At 43.2% G+C, this 22,500-nt stretch overlaps 1 protein-coding gene and 1 long non-coding RNA gene across 2 annotated transcripts in view; one reads left to right on the top strand and one right to left on the bottom strand.

The window, feature by feature from the left end:
• Positions 1 to 22,500, bottom strand: part of LOC138604559 (protocadherin Fat 3-like) — a 170,493-nt gene that overhangs the window by 70,066 nt on the left and 77,927 nt on the right. Inside the window, exon 3 of the mRNA XM_069676492.1 lies at positions 7,386 to 7,709. Coding sequence (XP_069532593.1) covers positions 7,386 to 7,709 — 324 coding nt within the window. The remainder of the gene's footprint in view (positions 1 to 7,385; positions 7,710 to 22,500) is intronic.
• On the top strand, positions 16,028 to 17,668 carry LOC138604561 (uncharacterized). The gene is made up of 3 exons (XR_011309295.1): positions 16,028 to 16,075; positions 17,015 to 17,080; positions 17,584 to 17,668. It is a non-coding gene; the product is annotated as an uncharacterized lncRNA (long non-coding RNA).

Genomic DNA, 22,500 nt, shown 5'->3' with positions numbered 1-22,500 from the left:
TTAGACCAGTTTCAGCAAAACACAGAAAACTGCACTCACAGTATACTTTCTGAGTCTGCACCAGCACGGCAACCATGAAAACACCTCTCCATCTCAGCTGGAAGAGGGTGGCATCCTCCAGATAAAAGAAGCTCTTCTCTTGAACAAATTCTTCTCCCCACAGAAATATCCATCAATAGTTGACAAAACATGATTAAAATACAACAAAAATAAAGTAAAGATTCAGAGAAATTCAGAGCTACCAGACTTTGCGGCTACCAGTTGAAGCGCATGTTCTAAAAAATTACTGTCTGGTTCTGTATTTCTAACAGTACAGATATAACACAGCATCATCACCTGTTGGGCTCTGTAACATATTATACTGTAAGACAACTGTGGAACATGTGTGCAGATCAAAGACTGCCCTCTACAGCTCAGACAGGTTGAAGAACTTGTGCATGAACAATGAGTAAAAAGGACGTAGATCAGCTGGTCGGCGAGAGATCAAGAAAGATGTTCACCAGAGACCCTCTAAGAGAGACCATCTCCCCCCAATACCACCTGTGATCATGACTGAGACCATGGAGGCAGTAAAACGCTGAATAAGAAGTTTGAAAGGTGCCTGACAGAGGACCGGCACATCAACCGAATGGGAAAGTGCAAACGCTTAATGAATCTGAAAGTGAACATGAAAACAATAAAATAGAATAGAATAGAATAGAATAGAATAGAATAGAACTTTATGACTCCTGAAGGAAATTCTTGTGCCAGGTTGCTCCGAAGTTACAGTACAAAAACAAAAAATACCAAATAAGTCAAATATAAGTGAAATATATGATATAAAGTGTATAGAGGTTAAATGCTGAGAGACAGTCCCTGATATAATAACAATAGTACAATAGTTACAGAATAAAGTAATGGTGGCAGTTACACTGACAGTGAAAATAAGAAGTAATGAAAACCTTAAACTGCACCAGATCAATTGAGACATGACATAAATATGTAACAGTGCACGCTAAAAGAGTTATATTGCACAGCATAGTGAAAGTTAAGTCATTTGCACATAGTTATAAATAAGTGGTGGTATTGCACGTATAATGCATTCTATTGATATAAATAAAGCCTCTACTATTAAGGGAGATATTGCACATCATAAGGAAAGAAATATATCCTGATATTGAAAAAGTGTTATAGCTCATGATATTAGTTAGATTATTAGATATTAGTTTTATTATATCTGTAATGGAGAAGTTGCATGTGATGATGAAAGGGCGGTCTAAGAGCCGCATTTAAAGTTACTTGGTTTATTTCTGTTTACAGGATATATTGATTATTTACGTTGAATTATTAAGTAAAAGCAATTAATTTTATTTGTAGCCGTAAGTGTGTGCCCTCCTCGCTCCTCAGGTGGTGAGGGCGGGACTTAACCTATAAGTTTGGAAGGCGGATGTGAGACGGGGAATTGACAGCTGGAAGCAGCGATACTGTCATTGATCGCAGCATCATCAGATCAATACAACATCATATTTTGCTTTACTTTTTGGGTTTTCATGGTTTTGATAATAAATTCCGTTTATTCGAAAACGACATGGCTCGCTGGATCTTTTGTGACTGCGCGTCAGACACACTGCTCACCCCAACCCGGATAAAAGACAAATAGGACAGGAGTTACAGGACAAACTTATAATTGGAGTTTTTTGGCCACTACATTAAGTCAATGACAAGCTGTGGACCCAAACTGGAGGACTTTTGGTGGATCAAGTAAATAAAAGAGAAAGGAAAAGCTGATGCGTCCAACACGTGAACGAAACAAAGGAACAAAGAAACTCTTCAGAAGAGGTATGTGGCTCCAAATTAAACATACCTGAAACATTATTCGTTTGGACAAAAATATCTGAAAACGAATGTCACCGCTGATTTTTGTGTTAATGGACTGTGATCTTTTTATTTGTTTATTTTTCTCGGACGTGGCCAAACAATTGAGAGCGGTGAAACGAGCCACGCATGAATGAAATTATGAATGAAACTAAGTTGATTAATGAAATACAGGGACAACGGAAAGAATAAGAGCCGATTCTGAACTTTTTGTGGAAGTTTGTTTGTGAACAAAATGGCAAGTTCAGATGAGACAGAAGTGAGTCCTGCTAAAGACATGGACGAGGCTGCCGCGCGCATCATCATTGACCGCAGCATCATCAGATCAATACAACATCATATTTTGCTTTACTTTTTGGGTTTTCATGGTTTTGATAATGAATTCCGTTTATCCGAAAACGACATGGCTCGCTGGATCTTTTGTGACTGCGTGTCAGACACACTGCTCACCCCAACCCGGATAAAAGACAAATAGGACAGGAGTTACAGGACAAACTTATAATTGGAGTTTTTTGGCCACTACAGGCGGGGTTGTTGTCAGGGTAACATAGTTAAAATCCCCAGAGATCGCGATGAAGGCGATGAGTGCAGAGTCTGTTGCCATCGCCAAGTTGATGACGTCAACAGCCCGCAACACGTCAGCCGCGGGAGGAATGTAAACGACAATGACAATGGCCGGAGTGAATATGGACGGAGACTTACAGCTAACAGTTCGATGTCCGTGCTGCACACACTTTCTTTTACACTAGAACTGCCAAGAGCATCTGTGTCCTTTTGTTCTTGTTAATGGGCTGATGATGTCGTCACTTTACATCTCAAGGACACCATTCGACCCAGTGCAATGTCCAAACCGATGACAATAATTACTTTATTGGGGTTGCCTGCCATGCTTATGATCATTTATAGCTTTTACGAAATAAAAAGACTGCTTACCACTTTTTGAGAACAGTCTCCATATGCACAGGAAGCCTACCTGCACTGTGCGCTCCGCCAACAGTTTGCTCTGTTGGCACGGTGCCATCTCGCACCCTCTCCGTTCTCTCCAAAAGAGAAAAGGGATCTGTGCGTCTTGGTATGTGTTTAGTCTGCTCAGTTCGGGCCTCATACACTGCCATACACACTGCATCATACACTGCCTCACACACTGCCTCATACACTGCCTCACACACTGCCTCACACACTGCCTCATACTCTGCCATACACACTGCCTCATACACTGCCTCACACACTGCATCATACTCTGCCATACACACTGCCTCATACACTGCCTCACACACTGCCTCATACTCTGCCATACACACTGCCTCATACTCTGCCTCACACACTGCATCATACTCTGCCATACACACTGCCTCATACACTGCCTCACACACTGCCTCATACACTGCCATACACACTGCATCATACACTGCCTCATACACTGCCTCATACTCTGCCTCACACACTGCCTCATACTCTGCCATACACACTGCCTCATACTCTGCCTCACACACTGCCTCACACACTGCCTCATACTCTGCCTCATACTCTGCCTCATACACTGCCTCATACTCTGCCATACACACTGCATTATACACTGCCTCATACTCTGCCTCACACACTGCCTCATACTCTGCCTCATACTCTGCCTCATACACTGCCTCATACTCTGCCTCATACTCTGCCTCATACACTGCCTCATACTCTGCCATACACACTGCATCATACTCTGCCTCATACTCTGCCTCACACACTGCCTCATACTCTGCCTCATACACTGCCTCATACTCTGCCATACACACTGCCTCATACACTGCCTCATACTCTGCCTCACACACTGCCTCATACTCTGCCTCATACTCTGCCTCACACACTGCCTCATACTCTGCCATACACACTGCCTCATACTCTGCCATACACACTGCCTCATACACTGCCTCATACTCTGCCTCACACACTGCCTCATACTCTGCCTCATACTCTGCCATACACACTGCCTCATACTCTGCCTCATACACTGCCTCATACACTGCCTCATACACTGCCTCATACTCTGCCATACACACTGCCTCATACTCTGCCTCATACACTGCCTCATACACTGCCTCATACTCTGCCTCATACTCTGCCTCATACACTGCCTCATACACTGCCTCATACTCTGCCATACACACTGCCTCATACACTGCCATACACACTGCATCATACACTGCCTCACACACTGCATCATACTCTGCCATACACACTGCCTCATACACTGCCATACACACTGCATCATACACTGCCTCATACACTGCCTCACACACTGCCTCACACACTGCCTCATACTCTGCCTCATACTCTGCCATACACACTGCATCATACTCTGCCTCACACACTGCCTCATACTCTGCCATACACACTGCCTCATACACTGCCTCATACACTGCCTCACACACTGCCTCATACTCTGCCATACACACTGCCTCATACACTGCCTCATACACTGCCTCACACACTGCCTCACACACTGCCATACACACTGCATCATACTCTGCCTCATACACTGCCTCATACACTGCCTCATACTCTGCCATACACACTGCCTCATACACTGCCTCATACACTGCCTCACACACTGCCTCACACACTGCCATACACACTGCATCATACACTGCCATACACACTGCATCATACTCTGCCTCATACACTGCCTCATACACTGCCTCACACACTGCCTCATACACTGCCTCATACACTGCCTCACACACTGCCCCATACACTGCCTCACACACTGCCTCACACACTGCATCATACACTGCCTCACACACTGCAATACACACTGCATCATACTCTGCCTCACACACTGCAATACACACTGCATCATACACTGCCTCACACACTGCAATACACACTGCATCATACTCTGCCTCATACACTGCCTCACACACTGCCTCACACACTGCCTCACACACTGCCTCATACTCTGCCTCATACACTGCATCATACTCTGCCATACACACTGCATCATACTCTGCCATACACACTGCCTCATACTCTGCCATACACACTGCCTCATACACTTCCTCATACACTGCCTCACACACTGCCTCATACACTGCCTCACACACTGCCTCACACACTGCCTCATACTCTGTCTCATACAGCTCAAACATGTGGAGGTTAGAGGAGACACATGGAGTAGAGGATTTACAACAGAAACACAACCCTCACGCAGTGAGTGTGTGTGTGTGTGTGTGTGTGCGTGCATGCGTGTGATTAGCATATAGATAGGATTACTGAGGCCTGTGTGATAAATGAAGGGCTGAAGGCTTCTACCATACCTACAGTTTATTTACAGTGTGAAGGTGCAGAGAGAAAGAGGCTGACAGAGGAGATCACAGAGGTCAAACACACATACACACGCACGCACACAAACACACACACACACACACACACACACACACACACACACACGCACTACATTCTGCTTTGTCTCATACATGAAGGTTAAAGCTGCATGAATCACAGGTCTGTTTAGAGTGAGTCTGCATGGGGAATGGTTCAGACTGGTTCATTAATGAGCAGTGTTACAGATGCTCTGCTCTGACTCATAATGACAGAAAATAGAGAGAATAGGACAAAGTAATGAGCACGTGTTTACGCTCTGTCCTCATCCACAGCTCTGTACTGATCAATAATATTCTAACAAGCATTCTGACAGCTCAGAGAACCTGCGAGCTCCTGCAGCATCGTGCTAACAGCAGGTCAGACACTGTCCTCATCAACGTTTGTTCTGCAGCTAAAGGTTGTTAACACTCACACAGCTGTCAGCTGATCTCCAGAGAAGATCCTATGTGCCTGTTGGGTTTGGAGGAAACATCCAGGACATTTTCATAGATAGAGAATGGCACAGACACAGACTCCAGCATCAGCTTCAGATACTGCCTAAAGTCCAGTATCTGGTATCTGGAAGCTCTACAGACAGTGCACCCATCTGATACCAAAGAGGTCAGTTATCAGGTGACAACAGGCAACAACAGTGTGATGCTGCAGAGTGTAACGTCAGTCACAGCTAACAAAGTGTCAGCAATCAGAGTTCATTAACCAAACAAATATTAATACGTGTGTAATCTATCTATGTAATGTGATTAACATCAGGAAGGAACATAAACCGTCAAACACAGTGAAACACATCTGATTAGAAAGAAACTGTTTGAACCAGGAGCAATCAGGTGACTGCAGAGTGTAAACCAGCTCTGTGTGTGTGTGTGTGTGTGTGTGTGTGTGTGTGTGTGTGTTACTGTATGCTGAACAGAGAGGAGGTGCTGCTCATCAATGTTTCAATATTACTGTAAAATGCTGTAATATATTGAACCTCTGACACACAGACATGATGAGGAGAAGCAGGAGGAGGTTCAGGAGGAGTCAGAGTGTGAAGACAGAAGGAGAGAAGGAGTGTTTAATGAGACGATGAGCGTGAGGAGCACTCTCACAGATCGACTACACACGAGATAAAAATAGCAGCAGCCAATTATAACTGCTCGCCTCCGCTGCAGAAAACACTGTGTGTGTGTGTGTGTGTGTGTGTGTGTGTGAGTGCGTGCGTGCGTGTGTGTGGGTATGTGAGCACATGGTTCAGACCGTACTGCAGCTGCTGATCCTCCCAGCATCCTTCACTGCTCCATTCTCCCTCCTGCTCACTGTAAGCTCACGTTAAACACACTGTGCACTAAACAGACATTCACTGTGATGTCATCATGAGGTGTTATTATAAGCTGAGTGTAAGAGAACTGTTGATGATGTCAGACACAGAGATGTGACATCATCTGCTGGCTCTCACTGACTCCGCCCCCTCCTGTCTCGATCGTTGCTTGTGCTGTATTAACTCTCAGATGTAGGTCGCTTTGGACAAAAGCGTCTGCTACATGAAACTGTAACACTGTAGCATTGTATAACCTGACACTACCTGATCTGTGCTGCCTGCTGAACTCTCAGCACAGAGTGATAGAGTCACAGAGTGAGGCTGGTTAGCAGGTTGATTACAACAGTAACCTCCTCACATAGACAGAGGATCTATTCAGAGTCAGAGTTTCTACGCTGTAGAAAGATGACATACTGTATCTGATGTATTTACACCTTTCAGCACCTTAGACGCACTTTGGATTTAAATTTCCTTTCATGTTGCTCTCAGCTTTCATTAAGCCAGATACCTCCACAACGTGTCTTTGTTCACACATTTAATCACAGTTTCTGCTTCAAACTTTCTTTATGATGTTTTCAACTAATATTTTGTTGTTTGGTGAAACACTGATGTTACACACACACACACGCACATGCACACGCACACGCACACACACACCCACACACACACACGCACACCCACACGCACACCCACACACACACACACACGCACACACACACGCACACCCACACGCACACCCACACCCACACGCACACCCGCACGCACACACCCACACGCACACACACACACACACACATACGCACACACACACACACACACACACACACAGCAGAGCCTAAGTCATACACACACACATATCATCTCTAACCTGTGCGTGAGTTGATGGTGAAAAAGTTCTGGGGGTTTCCGCTGATGATTCTGTAGCTCAGCCTGTCGGCAGGGGAGGGGGGCGTGGCGTCAGGGTCCTGGGCCTGGATCTGGATCACAGAGACATCTCGGGGGGAGTTCTCTGGGACTGACGGTCGATACAGCGGCTCCGAGGTAAGAGGAGCATTATCGTTTACGTCTTCCACCTGCACGAACACCTCGATGGAGGCAAACTGGGGCACCACGCCATGGTCACTGGCGTACACCGTCAGCCAATAGGAGTCCTTGGTCTCCCGGTCCAACATGTCGGTAGTGTAGATCATACCTGGAGGCGAAGGAGACAGTCAGTACTTCAGTGTCTTATTATTCAGACCTGCTGACACAGAGAGGACAGACTGTACTGTACACAGAGAGCAGGAAGTTATCCTACAGACTGTTACTGCAGCAGCACAGACTGTTACTGCAGCTGCACAGACTGTTCCTACAGCAGCACAGACTGTTCCTACAGCAGCACAGACTGTTACTGCAGCTGCACAGACTGTTCCTACAGCAGCACAGACTGTTCCTGCAGCAGCACAGACTGTTCCTGCAGCTGCACAGACTATTACTGCAGCTGCACAGACTGTTCCTACAGCAGCACAGACTGTTCCTGCAGCAGCACAGACTGTTCCTGCAGCAGCACAGACTGTTCCTGTAGCTGCACAGACTGTTCCTACAGCAGCACAGACTGTTCCTGCAGCTGCACAGACTGTTCCTGCAGCTGCACAGACTGTTCCTACAGCAGCACAGACTGTTCCTGCAGCAGCACAAACTGTTCCTGCAGCAGCACAGACTGTTACTGCAGCTGCACAGACTGTTCCTACAGCAGCACAGACTGTTACTGCAGCTGCACAGACTGTTCCTACAGCAGCACAGACTGTTAGTCCATATACAGCCTGAATACAAACAGCCTTCCATATCATTGTAACATCAGCTCAACACAACCAGCAGTGAGATACAGAGGAGACATTTTGTCCACTGGTTCCAGAGGGACTATTTCTTTATAAGAAAGTAGTAGTGTTCAGAGGAGTCTGAACAGTGTCTGGGGTGTAACTCAAAAGAAGATGGATTATTGTGTCATAAACAGAAAAGCTGAAGCTGTGAAATATGGATTTCTGTGTTTGTTAATGAGAAGAAGCCAACATGTCACTGAGACATTACTGTGTAGTCATCCTGTCGTCCACATATGGTCACTTCCTGCTCCAAACAACAAAATGATGACTGCCAAAATGCAAAAGTCCAATCTTAAAAACCAGTAAAAGCAAACATCCACCAGCTCTGCTACAGCCAATTAGCTCGCTCCCCCTCACTACGACCATGTCCACAAATTAGACTCTGAGTGTGCGCGTGCGCATGTGTGTTTAGTGCTCTTTATTAGTCATCTTAAGCAGTAATATTTACTCTGCATATTTGTCTAAGTGGCTGATTCCTCTCTTAAACAAGCACCTGTATCCATGTGGAATCACAGACACACACACACACACACACACACACACACACACACACACACACACACACACACACACACAAACATACACACAGAGGGGTATCTTAAGCATGTAAGTGTAGAGCTCTTAGCCGCTCCATTTGCTCTCATGCTCTAATGGAGACGATCATGAAATATTCACTGAGAGGACTCAGAGCAGCTTCAGAGCTATTACTGTCCCCCATACACCCACCTGTGTGTGTGTGTGTGTGTGTGTGTGTGTGTGTGTGTTTCGAGAGGTGCAACCTGTTCTCTGTGTTTCTCCAGGTGTAGTCTGTGCTGATGGATGAACACAGTGTTCAGCTGTATGGAGCAGTTAACAGTGAAGTATCAGCTGGAACAGAAACTGTTCTCTCTGATGGAACCTCTTTGATTTTCATCCAAACTGATCTCCATGAACAGATTCATAAGATAGATACAGACTCAGTGAGGGACAGGATTCTTTGTGTCTGAAATGTTCTGCTTTGTCGTCTGATTATTAATGTCAGCTGGTGTTTCAGAGCTCTTTGCTTTCATGCAGGAGAAACAGCAAAAGAGGAGGAAGACATCGGCTGAAACACTCCCATCAGCTTTATCTGACAAATTATCTTTTTATTAATCTCTATAAACAGACATCTGCATGCTAACGGCTAACAGTCTGCTCGTAGACGTCATCTCTCAACTCCAGCTCAATTCTCTCTCTAAAGTTTCTATCGCACTGTAAAGCCACCGGAAGCCTGAATAGATGCTCTCTCACTCTCTTCATTCATCTTCATCTCCACACACACACACACACACACACACACACACACACACACACACACACAGAAACTTGAGTTAACAGCTCTGCATTGTCCTGAAACTGTGCATCTCACAGCCTGAACTCCTGCTCAGAATCTGCTTTCCAATTAAGAGTGTGGAATTAAGCAGAAATGTCACAGGAAAGCTCCACTTAAAACCCATGAGAGAGCAGGAAGTGACATCATCTGCTGCTCCTCCAATCAGCCGCAGCTCTCACTCAGCTGCTTCTCAGCTTGGAGCAGAAGCAGAGTGCTGCAGTGCTGCAGTAAAACTCTGAGAGCTCAAAGAGACAGAGAGGAGTATGATGAAGACGAGGGTTCAGTCTCAACTGAGAGTGTCATGATAAACCTGCAGGTTAAATCAGTCAGTCCTGATACCTGATCAGGTGAGTATATTGTGCCTGTTCTTTACATGTCTTCATTTAGAGAAACAGAACATCATGTCCTCATGTGAGTTTCAAACAAACATGCACATTATTTACCAGTGTTAAGGAAACATTAAATATCCAGCTGCTTAAGGTGACTGTCAGACAGTTTGTGACATGTCTGTAACATGGAGTCTGTAACATGATGTCTGTAACATGGAGTCTGTAACATGATGTCTGTAACATGTCTGTAACATGATGTCTGTAACATGGAGTCTGTAATATGATGTCTGTAACATGGAGTCTGTAACATGATGTCTGTAAGATGTCTGTAACATGGAGTCTGTAACATGTCTGTAACATAAGTCTGTAACATGATGTCTGTAACATGTCTGTAACATGATGTCTGTAACATGGAGTCTGTAATATGATGTCTGTAACATGGAGTCTGTAACATGATGTCTGTAACATGGAGTCTGTAACATGATGTCTGTAACATGTCTGTAACATGATGTCTGTAACATGGAGTCTGTAATATGATGTCTGTAACATGGAGTCTGTAACATGATGTCTGTAACATGTCTGTAACATGGAGTCTGTAACATGATGTCTGTAACATGTCTGTAACATGATGTCTGTAATATGATGTCTGTAACATGGAGTCTGTAACATGATGTATGTAACATGTCTGTAACATGGAGTCTGTAACATGTCTGTAACATGATGTCTGTAACATGATGTCTGTAACATGTCTGTAACATGATGTCTGTAATATGATGTCTGTAACATGGAGTCTGTAACATGATGTCTGTAACATGTCTGTAACATGGAGTCTGTAACATGTCTGTAACATGATGTCTGTAACATGATGTCTGTAACATGTCTGTAACATGATGTCTGTAACATGATGTCTGTAACATGTCTGTAACATGATGTCTGTAACATGATGTCTGTAACATGTCTGTAACATGTCTGTAACATGATGTCTGTAACATGTCTGTAACATGATGTCTGTAACATGATGTCTGTAACATGTCTGTAACATGATGTCTGTAACATGGAGTCTGTAACATGATGTCTGTAACATGTCTGTAACATGGAGTCTGTAACATGATGTCTGTAACGTGTCTGTAACATGATGTCTGTAACATGTCTGTAACATGACGTTTGTTTTGTTACTAAGGATTTGAATGAAGGACTTGCATATATTTAATTATAGAGGAGCTACGACAGATTCAACCTATTTTATAGAATTTTCATATTTTTTGATAAAGGAACCGTGATTTACAAATATGATGATTCCGTATGGATGGATGTAGTTCACTCACTGCTTTGTCATGCTAACGTTAGCTCATTAACGCTCCGGTACAAAAGATGGTACTATAGTTCTTGCACCAAACAAATCTGTGATGTTAGCGCATTTTGCGCTATCCGCATTTAGATTCTTGTTACATGCTCCGCCATCTGCAGAGTAAAGAAGAGGAGCGGACAGAGGGGGGAGGGGTAGAGGCCCTGTAGGAGATGTGATTGGGCCAGCTTACTGTCATTATATTTGTTAATGAGGCCGGTTTATGGCAATACGTTTTTTGTCTTTCTTTATTTTTTTTTTTACAATAAATTTAAAAATTTAAATATGCCGGCCCAAAGGTGCGTCGGTCCACCTAAAAAATGTCCGGTATGCCAAGTCCAGCCCTGATGAACCCTCAGCCCTGAGTTAGGTCCGTCACACAGATGATGATCTCTATCTGGATCCTGCAGGTGGTCTGCTTTCATCTGTATCTGTGTTCCCTTATAATGTTCATCTCACTGATAATCTGTTTAAATATTTATTTCAACATTTTAGCATCATGTCTGACAGAGACAGTTCTTCTTTACCTAAAGCTGCTCTGAGGAATTGCCATTTACCTGCAGGATCTTTGGACCATTGAATGTGTTGAACCAAACTTGACCTTTCAGAAGACCATCACTTCATCCAGAGTATACGCATTGGTTCAGACCGTCCCAGCTGTCTTTTAAACCATCACTTCTGCACAATAAGAGCAAGAAATGAGACACCCCCCTCTCTCCCCCCTCTCCCAGGTGCAGTCAGGTGTGAGACTGTCTGGCCTGAGGCCGCCTTGTTCCTGGGGAAGTGCTCTTCACGGAGCAGACACAGTAAATCTCAGGCTTAATTGGGAATTAGCAGCAGATTAATTAAAGCAGTGATGAGTTTCTGTAATCCAGGCAGCGAGGCTCTGAGAGACTCACAGGGAGGCTTTAACTGCTGCTTCTCCAGCGTGGATGTGTTGTACAGACAAACACGCTCAGTCTGCAGTGTTAGTGCATCCTGTATGAGCTATGAGCTGCTATCAGACTTTAATACGACTACATGAGTCCAAACACATTCTTTTCATTCAGAGCATTGACTGTACATGACGGGGGTATAGTGAGGGAGTCCACATGCACAAACATCGGTATATATGTGTATATATGTATGTGTATACATGTTTATATATGTGCATGTGTATATATGTGTGTATATGTGTATGTGTATAAATGTGTATATATGTATGTGTATACATGCGTATATATGTGTATGTGTATACATGTGTATATATGTGTATATATATGTATGTGTATATATGTGTATATGTGTATGTGTATATATGTGTATATATGTATGTGTATACATGTGTATATATGTGTATGTGTATATATGTGTATATATGTGTATGTGTGTATATATGTGTATATATGTGTATGTGTGTATGTGTATACATGTGTATATATGTATGTGTATACATGCGTATATATGTGTATGTGTATACATGTTTATATATGTGTATGTGTATACATGTTTATATGTGTGTATATATGTGTGTATATATGTGAATAATATGTTTGTGTTAAGTTAATGTGTCCTGTTTAGGACATCATCACATCACTGCAAAATCTAAAATTTAACTTTTAATTAATTAATTCCCTTGACGCTGTGTCACAAAAGCCGTTCAGCGTTCAGATTTCCCAACTTCCTCGAATGCATCAGATCGTTCCGACCCGATTCTCCTCTTGAGGACAGACCTGACCAAGCTTGAATTTTTACTTCTTACTAAGCTGCATCATGATGTTGAAACAGGGCAAGGGCAGGGCAGGGTTTCTCTTTTAGCACGCCGAAAAGGAAGTCTTGACGGGCAGTCGATTATCGCTTACTGCCCGGCACGTTCACCGGTGTCCCCAGAGGCTATATCGTCTCAGACTGTAGCAAATGGATCCGAGATTGTATAGACTATAACCAGCTTCCTGGTGAGATTATTTTATCCATGCCAATGTGGCGAATGTTGCTGAGTGCTACTCATGGTGGATTCTCTGTAAATAACATAACAAAGAGTACGGTGTAGACCTGCTCTGTTTGTCAAGTGTCTTGAAATAACTTTGGTTGTGATTTCGCTATACAAATAAAATTTGATTGATTGATTGATTGATTAATTATTTCCCATCATGCAGCTGGTGGACATTAACAAAAAGAAAAACAAACAGTGGAGCAGAAACAGAAGCAGCTTTTGTCCACAGCTGCTCCTGTGCGTGTAGTGGTTTGTGTTGTCTGTGCTGATTGAGGTCAGAACGTTAGCTGGGTTAGCATTAAATCACCAGGCTGCTAACAAAGCATTTCATGCCTACCTACTTCAAACCTTCACCGGTTCCCCGGCGCTAACCGCCACTGTGCTAACACCCTGTGCTACCAGCAAGCAAGCGTCCATCATGGCGCCTCATTTAGTTGTCCGCATTAGTGAAATTAGAGCTTTAAAAGCTCAAAGGCCAACATTATATGTTCAAAGTGTAAAAAGCAATAAAGTTAGAATAACTACTAAGTACCATTGATTCACTCACAGAAAGTGCTTCATTTATACAGCAGGCTGTTCATTTGTGAGACACTCAGAGAATAACTGAGTGGTAATCTCTCTGACCTTCACTGGAGGACTTTCTTTCTTCACTCTGCTGAGCCGCTCAGAGTGTTTCCCTCACACAGACACAGGAATCCCCCGAGGACTCAGAGAACACAGAGTGAAAGAAGAAGGTCACACTGAAGGCTGCGAGTGCAGCAAGAGAGTTCTGCTTCAGTCCACAGAGGAGCACCACAGCTCAGTGCAAACACACTGCATCATCAACACACCTGCATCATCAACACACCTGCATTAAGAACACACCTGCATCATCAACAAACCTGCATTAAGAACACACCTGCATTAAGAACACACCTGCATCATCAACAAACCTGCATCATCAACACACCTGCATTAAGAACACACCTGCATCATCAACAAACCTGCATCATCAACACACCTGCATTAAGAACACACCTGCATCATCAACACACCTGCATCATCAACACACCTGCATTAAGAACACACCTGCATCATCAACACACCTGCATCATCAACACACCTGCAATAAGAACACACCTGCATCATCAACAAACCTGCATCATCAACACACCTGCATTAAGAACACACCTGCATCATCAACACACCTGCATTAAGAACACACCTGCATCATCAACAAACCTGCATCATCAACACACCTGCAATAAGAACACACCTGCATCATCAACAAACCTGCATCATCAACACACCTGCATTAAGAACACACCTGCATCATCAACACACCTGCATTAAGAACACACCTGCATCATCAACAAACCTGCATCATCAACACACCTGCATTAAGAACACACCTGCATCATCAACACACCTGCATTAAGAACACACCTGCATCATCAACAAACCTGCATCATCAACACACCTGCATTAAGAACACACCTGCATCATCAACACACCTGCATTAAGAACACACCTGCATCATCAACAAACCTGCATCATCAACACACCTGCATCATCAACAAACCTGCATCATCAACACACCTGCATTAAGAACATACCTGCATCATCAACTCACCTGCATTAAGAACACACCTGCATCATCAACTCACCTGCATTAAGAACACACCTGCATTAAGAACACACCTGCATCATCAACACACCTGCATCATCAACACACCTGCATTAAGAACACACCTGCATCATCAACACACCTGCATCATCAACACACCTGCATTAAGAACACACCTGCATCATCAACACAACTGCATCATCAACACACCTGCATCAACACACCTGCATCATCAACACACCTGCATCATCAACACACCTGCATCATCAACACACCTGCATCAACACACCTGCATCATCAACACACCTGCATCATCAACACACCTGCATCAACACACCTACGTGTGACAATATAAAGGATGTACATTTGGATTTTTCTTTTTGACCAGTTAGCCGGCACTCTTAATGGTTAATAACCTGTTAGCCGACACTCTTAATGGTTAATAACCGGTTAGCCGACACTCTTAATGGTTAATAACCGGTTAGCCGACACTCTTAACGGTTAATAACCAGTTAACTGACAAGATTCAAATGTACTTGTTGGATTGGATAAAAGTCTTCTTTAGAAAGCAGCAGAGACCGACAACAAGCTCTCCATCATGCACGCTCTCCCTAATACTCGCACACACACACACACACACACACGCACACACACACACACACACACACATGCAACTAAGAGGTAAATGTATTATAATCCTCAAACATAACTACCTGTGGCACCAACAACACTGTAAACCCAAACGTTCAAATTAATTAAATACATTAAGTAGTGTAAACTTAATTATTGGAAAAAGTTCTACTAACTTAAATATTTTCAGTTCCTGTGACTTTTTCTTCCTTTTTGAGTTAGCTAAACTCATCATCTTTGATTTACTTGAACTATCTAGCGGATTAATTAAGCACCACTCTAAAAGTATAATTTCACTGTACTTATTTCTATTGTTTCAATTTAAATGCGTGCGTCTGACGTCATCAACGTCAGTAACGGTAGGCTGTGGGAACGCGGGGCTCGGAAGTCAAGAAAGCTCCACAAATGCCTGCAGTAAGGTGGAACTACGCTCTTATCTTCGGCAGTAATCAGCATTTGTCTCACCGTAAGTGTTTAATATTTATATGTCTTTACATTTTGAAGCATTTATTGATATTTTGGGATCGATAATGTTGAGCTAGTGTTGATTATTGCTAGCTAACATTAGCCAGCAGTTGAGTCAGGAGATTCACATTAATGCTTGAATTATTTGCACAAAGGTACTGTATAATGTAAACTTGTAATATACGTTCAAATGTTCGTTTGAGAGTAATGAAACATTAGAGGAAGGAATTATGACTGCTTGCAGAAGATCGTATAAAGTAGCATTGTATTCCTAACTTCAGGGAAACCGGGGCCACAGTTGGTGATGCTTTGAAACCAGACAGTAATGAACCTGTCCAGTGCGCATTTTTCCGTTCAAGACTTTCAAAACTGGTTGAAAAGCGTACGTTTTTCATCGACTATTTGAAGATAATTAAACGTCTATGTTTAGACGTCTTTTCAACGGAAAAATGCGCACTGGGTAACGTCAGCGAGAGAGAGACAGTGCAGGTGACGTTAAGTAAAAAGTTAGCAGTAACGTTAGCTGTAAACATAGCGGTGCAGTGTCAGTGTGTGTACAGTCTAGGCTATTTGTCAGTGAATAAATGCTATAACTCTGTTTAAAGTGAAGGGGGTTAGCTCCGAAGATAGCGACAACTTCAGGCCAGTCTCACTTAAGGTGGACTGACCTTTAAGGTGGAACAGCTATTCTCATTTTAATGACAGCAGCAGCTCAGCCTTTTGTTGTTGTGGTTGTTGTTGTTGTTTTTACACAAATCCTGTCATATACCATATACTACGGTGACATGCAAAAAAAAAAGAAGATACTACCCAGGCAGAGTTGTAAGTATCATTTGTTCTTATCAGTGATGCAGAGCATGGTCAGCCCTGTCATTTATATGCCCTTTAAATGCACATTTCAGCAACATTTTTCTGAATCTGTTCTCTTCTGTCATGTCAGAAAGCATTTTAAAAAATCATCGCAGAGCTCATGGACCTCTTGGCTGCTCTCAAAATGGAGTCTGAGGTAATATGGATTAGCTCTTTTACCTGTTTTTCTTTGTTGATAACATATGTCACATTCTGTGGAGGTTAAAGTGATAGTTGTGGTTCTTACTCACTTAGTGGCTAGTTACTACTTTATAGGAGTGTGATAGATCCTCCATGTTTGACTCCACCACAAGTTTGAGCTGAAAAATGTTTTTGAGGATACACAATAATACACATTTGTCTGGGATTCATTATCAATGCTCTTTTCCAGCCCTCTTGCTTTCAAAGTGGTGGAACCGCTTTGTCTCTGAATCACTAAGAAGCGCTGCATGTTTGTTTGACAGTACAGGTGATGCTCTCGTTCTCGCCACAGGGAAAGAGTTGACGGGTCAAACTTGGAGTATTTATTACACTTGTATGGAGGAACAAGTAACACTGTTTGGGGAAGAACCACAACTATCACATTAACCTAGTTATATTACTCTTGAACTGACTTATTGATATTGCTGTATTGTCCTTCCGCTCTGTTTTTAAATTTAGGTGAATGCAGAATTTAAACATCACAAGCCAGAGCCTGCCCAGCACATTCTACGCTGAGCTTGACCCCCATCTTCCCCGACTGATAAATATGTGAGTAGGTTTTTAGTGTATATATATTCTGATTGGACTGTTTAAAATTAGGTTTATTCAGTAAACTTCACTTCTATTCTATTCTCCCTATTGTTATAGGGACTTCATGACATCCACACAAGGTGTACCACCCTTCTCCATGCCCTGCCTCCGTATCTGTGTGAGGAAGTCTTTCAGAACCTGCACAGTGAGTCTCCTTGAATGATTACCAATACCACTCTATATTAAGAGAACAGTTCATCAAAATGCACATTTTCTCACTTAACCTTGTTCAGTCTGTCTGTCCATATATTTGGTCTTCCCATTACTAATGAATGAGATCAGTGTTGTTTTGTTCACAGCAATACGGAGGTCTGGTAAAACATTTCCAAATATATGCTGAGCTTAGCATCGGTCCATCTCACAACACAACTCTCAAAAACATTTTTAACTAAAATATAACTTACAAACATAACTCCAAAAGTTGCAGTCAAAAAATAAAGCAACATAGGAAGATCTTGTTGGGTAGAGCTTTGTTTTTGCTTAGCAAACATTTTTGAATGAACATTTTTGATTTTTTTTCTACACTACGACCCACCTTAAGGAGTCAAGTGGCTTCAATGGACACCTCCTTTTTAACAACTTAATGAGTCTCAAATCAGGAAACTGTGGTCTACTTTTCTTTGGTACACTGATGAATTTTTAGAATCTAACTGTGTGAATGTGAAAGTAAATCTGTTGATCTGAAACACCCCAAAAGTACTGCGTAGTAAAGTGTGCATATTTTGTTTTTTTCTTTTTAAACTACCTTCATACTCGCTGGACTAGTTTGTAATTAGAATCTCTCTTTCCTTCATTCAGGACGAGTCTGATGAGCCAGAGCTTGGAGATGTTTCTGTGGCCATCCATACCGTCATCAGTGATAATGAAACAAGTCCAGTTCACTGCTAAGTGGTGAAAATCTCTGTCGTCATCTGTGTCGTCACAAAGAGACATTGTGGTCAGCCTCACCAGACTTGCTCCTGGTAATGTTTGGACTAATTTGTGCACTATACCGCACCTATCCAAGATCAAGGACTAGATCTACTCTAAAATGTACTCACATTTTCTACTAAAATGTCTTTCTGTGTCTTATCCCTATTAACTGTGGCGTAACAGTGTGTAAAATGGGAGTGGGCAAGAAAATACTGTTCAATAGAAGACATTTACTCAAACTGTTGAAGTTGGTTTTACTCGATGTAATTGAGGCAATCACTTGCCACAAAGTTTTTAAGTTTTGAGTCACATGGTTTTAAGTTTCACAACCAATGTGTTTGTGTTGAGATTAATCAAGAATAATGACAAAAGAGACTAATAAATATTGAGTTTTGTTAACAAAAAAAGAGTTTGTTTGTGTACTCATTTTGTTTAAGTTCTGTTAACTTAATCCCTTGGGATAGGTGAATAAAAACTTTAAGTCACATGAACTAAAAATATTTGAGTTGGCTTAATAAGCACTTTAATTTAACTGTAATCAAAAGGTATGTGTAGCATGTAATCCAAATATTTAAGCTCTGAAAACACTTGACTTTTAAGTTGATAAACTTAAAAAAATTAAGGCAATTGATTGCCTTAATTTTTTTGAGTTCTGCTTACTTATTCGGGTTTACAGTGAATCGTGCCCACAGACATGAACACACTGTGTCCGTTACACACGTGAGCATACAGCCGTGTGATCCAGCAGCAACAAAGAAGTAAACATTTACAGCCGACCTTTCTTTGATGGTCAGACACAGAACTTTAATAAACATCAGATCCTGTCCGGACCTGACGGCCTGTCTGGAGCTTTAAATAGTTCATGAGTTCCCTGTTGTGCCTCGTGCGTACATGTTTCCTTTCTGCTCACAAACAGTCAACACGTTAACGACAGGCTGTGGACACTTCAAATGAAAAGGCCTACGGCAGGCCTTATTATGTGGGACAGTTTGTCTGCTGGTTTTGGTGAAGACATAGCAACATGTGACATGCTGTGGGGTTATTCTGGTGCGCAGTCTGTTACCTGTGAGACCCGCCGCACACTCAGACGTACCGTGACGTCCCAGGAGCAGAGACATGCAACAAAGCTTTAACTGTTTAACTGCTGGTTTCATTTTGCTCTGCTCTCAGGCTCAGCTCAGCTAACGACAACAGAACATGTGATGTGAACATCCCAAATATGTACTATGTGTATTAAAAAAAGACGGTATTAACCGGGTAAAATTCTTAGCGGTCGGTTAACGGTTAACCGGTTAAAGCACACATGCCTAAAGCAGAAACACTGAAACCCTCTGAAAGCTTCAAACAGAGTCTGTGAAAGAAACAGGATCAGGTGACCTGCTTCCAGGTGTGTTAAACTGAGATGAGACTGTAACAGGGATTCAGACCAACCACATGTTCTGCACCACACAGAGGAAACAACCTGACAGACCAGCAGAACGGCAGACAGCAAACACACCTGAGGACATGTTACCTAAGTGATGTAACACAGAATGGAACTAATATATTTAACACAGCAACCTGTAAATATTCTTCTAAAAGCTGAACCAATAAGATGCAGCTTCCTATAAGTAGTTTGTTTGTGTTTATAAGATGATGCAGACGACCTTTAACTGAAGATCACACCTGGAGGGAACCCACGCATGCACGGGGAGAACATGCAGACTCCACAGAAAGGCCCACTACGTCTGAACCGGGACTTAAACCAGGAACCCTCTAGCTGTGTGGCGACAGCGCTAACCACTGCACCACTGTGCCGCCCCTCAAGCAAATCAGACTGAGCGTTAAAACTCAGAGACGAGACGATGAAGAAGAGATCAGGATGGAAACATTAAAGTGCAGGTCAACAGATCTCCGCACCCCTCCATCCGGCCTGTCAGTGCTCTCCCACACAAAGGTCGGGGGGGTTATGAAGGAGGATGTGCAGGAGAAGACGTAATAAACTGCTGTGTGCAGTGGATGCTGTGTCAGCTGTTATTTTCTCACCTTCAGAGCATCATCGTCTCTCAGACCACAGAGGATATGATGTCACACGTCTTTAGAACAACACCTGGAGAGGACTGAAAGTCAACAACTCACATAAAGAGCTCACGTCATCCTCCGGGGAACAGGATACATATATATTCACCCCCCTCAGGTGTGTGTGTGTGATCCAGGACAGAGCTGCAGGTTCTGCTGTGAAGCTCTCTGTGCTGCTGCTGTGTCAGAGACACCGAGTCACTCAGAGACACTCAGGACAAACATGCATGGGGGGGTCTTTAACAAACAGAGCAGCTCTGCACAGCCTCCTCCTCCTCCTCCTGTAGCTTCAGTCTAACGGAGGAATCAGCAGTGAGAGCAGGGCTGCAGGTGTGTGTGTGTGTGTGTGTGTGTGTTGGGGGGTCAGCGTGTCAGACTGCGCGGGGGTCATTAGTCCAAGCTGAGCAGGAAGCTTTTATCAGGGTGTGTTAAACTGTCGCTCTGAGGCTCTAATGAGACTCGCACAGCCCATCACCTGCAGCAGGATTATCACCTGAGACCCCCCAGGTAAGACCTCATTAGCCTGCTAGCATCACAGAGATAACAGGAGGGGCCACAGGGAGGGGGGAGGAGGGGGAGAAACAGCAGGTTAAGGTTAGCTAATGAACAGCAGACTTCTTCTTCCGTTGCTTTCAGCGGGGCAACGACCGACCATGTGACAGGAAGTGACAGAGGAGGGCATGCTGGGTAATAAAAAGGCTTCATCAGTCCCCAGGATAATTTAGAAAGCTGGTTTATAGCTGCAGCTCCTTTCACACTGAGGCTCTCCTATAACCCCGAGAACACCGAGGGGAGGGGTCATGTGATATTGGATATTTCATCACTTTCCTTTCTTCTTCTTTGGTCCTCTGAAGCTCAGAAACAGGAAGTAAAGTTGCCTCCAGTCGTCTCCTCTGATGATGTAACACGCTGCAGTTGGATTTCTGGGACACAAACTCTCTTTTATTATTCCTTTCTTTCTCTCCTTCTCTCTTTCTTCCTCTCTTTCTTCCTTTCTTTCTCTCCTTCTCTCTTTCTTCCTCTCTTTCTCTCCTTCTCTCTTTCTTCCTCTCTTTCTTTCCTTCTCTCTTTCTTCCTCTCTTTCTCTCCTTCTCTCTTTCTTCCTCTCTTTCTCTCCTTCTCTCTGTCTGTCTACGGTCAGATGTTCTTTTAACGTCACTTCACATTTGTTGTCTAATAAAACACTTAAAAGCTTTTTGTGAGCACAGAATGAAGGCACCAGTCATGTTTAAGAATAGCTAGCAGCCAATCAGAGCCCGTCTTTTTCATCCCCCTCTCCTCCTCCTCTTCTTCTCTTGTGTCAGTGCTGCAGGACTGGAGACTTCCTGATAAATGTGTGTGACTCTGGACATGATCTCCATGTTTGTGCGTTAAGAGCCGAACTGTCAGACTGTGTTTACTTTATAAATCATGACACGCTGCTCTCACCGACACAAACATGAGCTGCTTCTCACAATAAGAGTATTAAATGCACATGTGTGGGCAGTGTCATTCTACATTATCGTTGAATATATCATTACCATGCATCCCTGTGTCTGATAATGACACATGTAAAGGATCAGAACTTTCTCTCCTCCTTTGTCTTTTGAAGAGTCACTGATTGTTTTCATTTCCTGTTGACTGACTTTGATCTAAGAACCGAAGAAGATTGTTTGAGGGGAGGACAGAGAAGAAGAAACGATCCCCTCTCCTCCACCGCTCTGTCCACACACACACACACACACACACACACACACACACACACACACACACACACACACACACACACACTGTGGACACCTTCAGGTTCCTGGGATCCACTATCTCCAAGGACCT

Source organism: Semicossyphus pulcher, unplaced genomic scaffold, assembly GCF_022749685.1.
Source record: "Semicossyphus pulcher isolate SPU_LCO1_2020_fin unplaced genomic scaffold, fSemPul1.0.p SCAF_26, whole genome shotgun sequence".
Taxonomy (NCBI): Eukaryota; Metazoa; Chordata; class Actinopteri; order Labriformes; family Labridae; genus Semicossyphus; species Semicossyphus pulcher.
The sequence above is the reverse complement of the archived record's forward strand: the minus strand, read 5'-3'. Positions and strand labels throughout refer to the sequence as shown.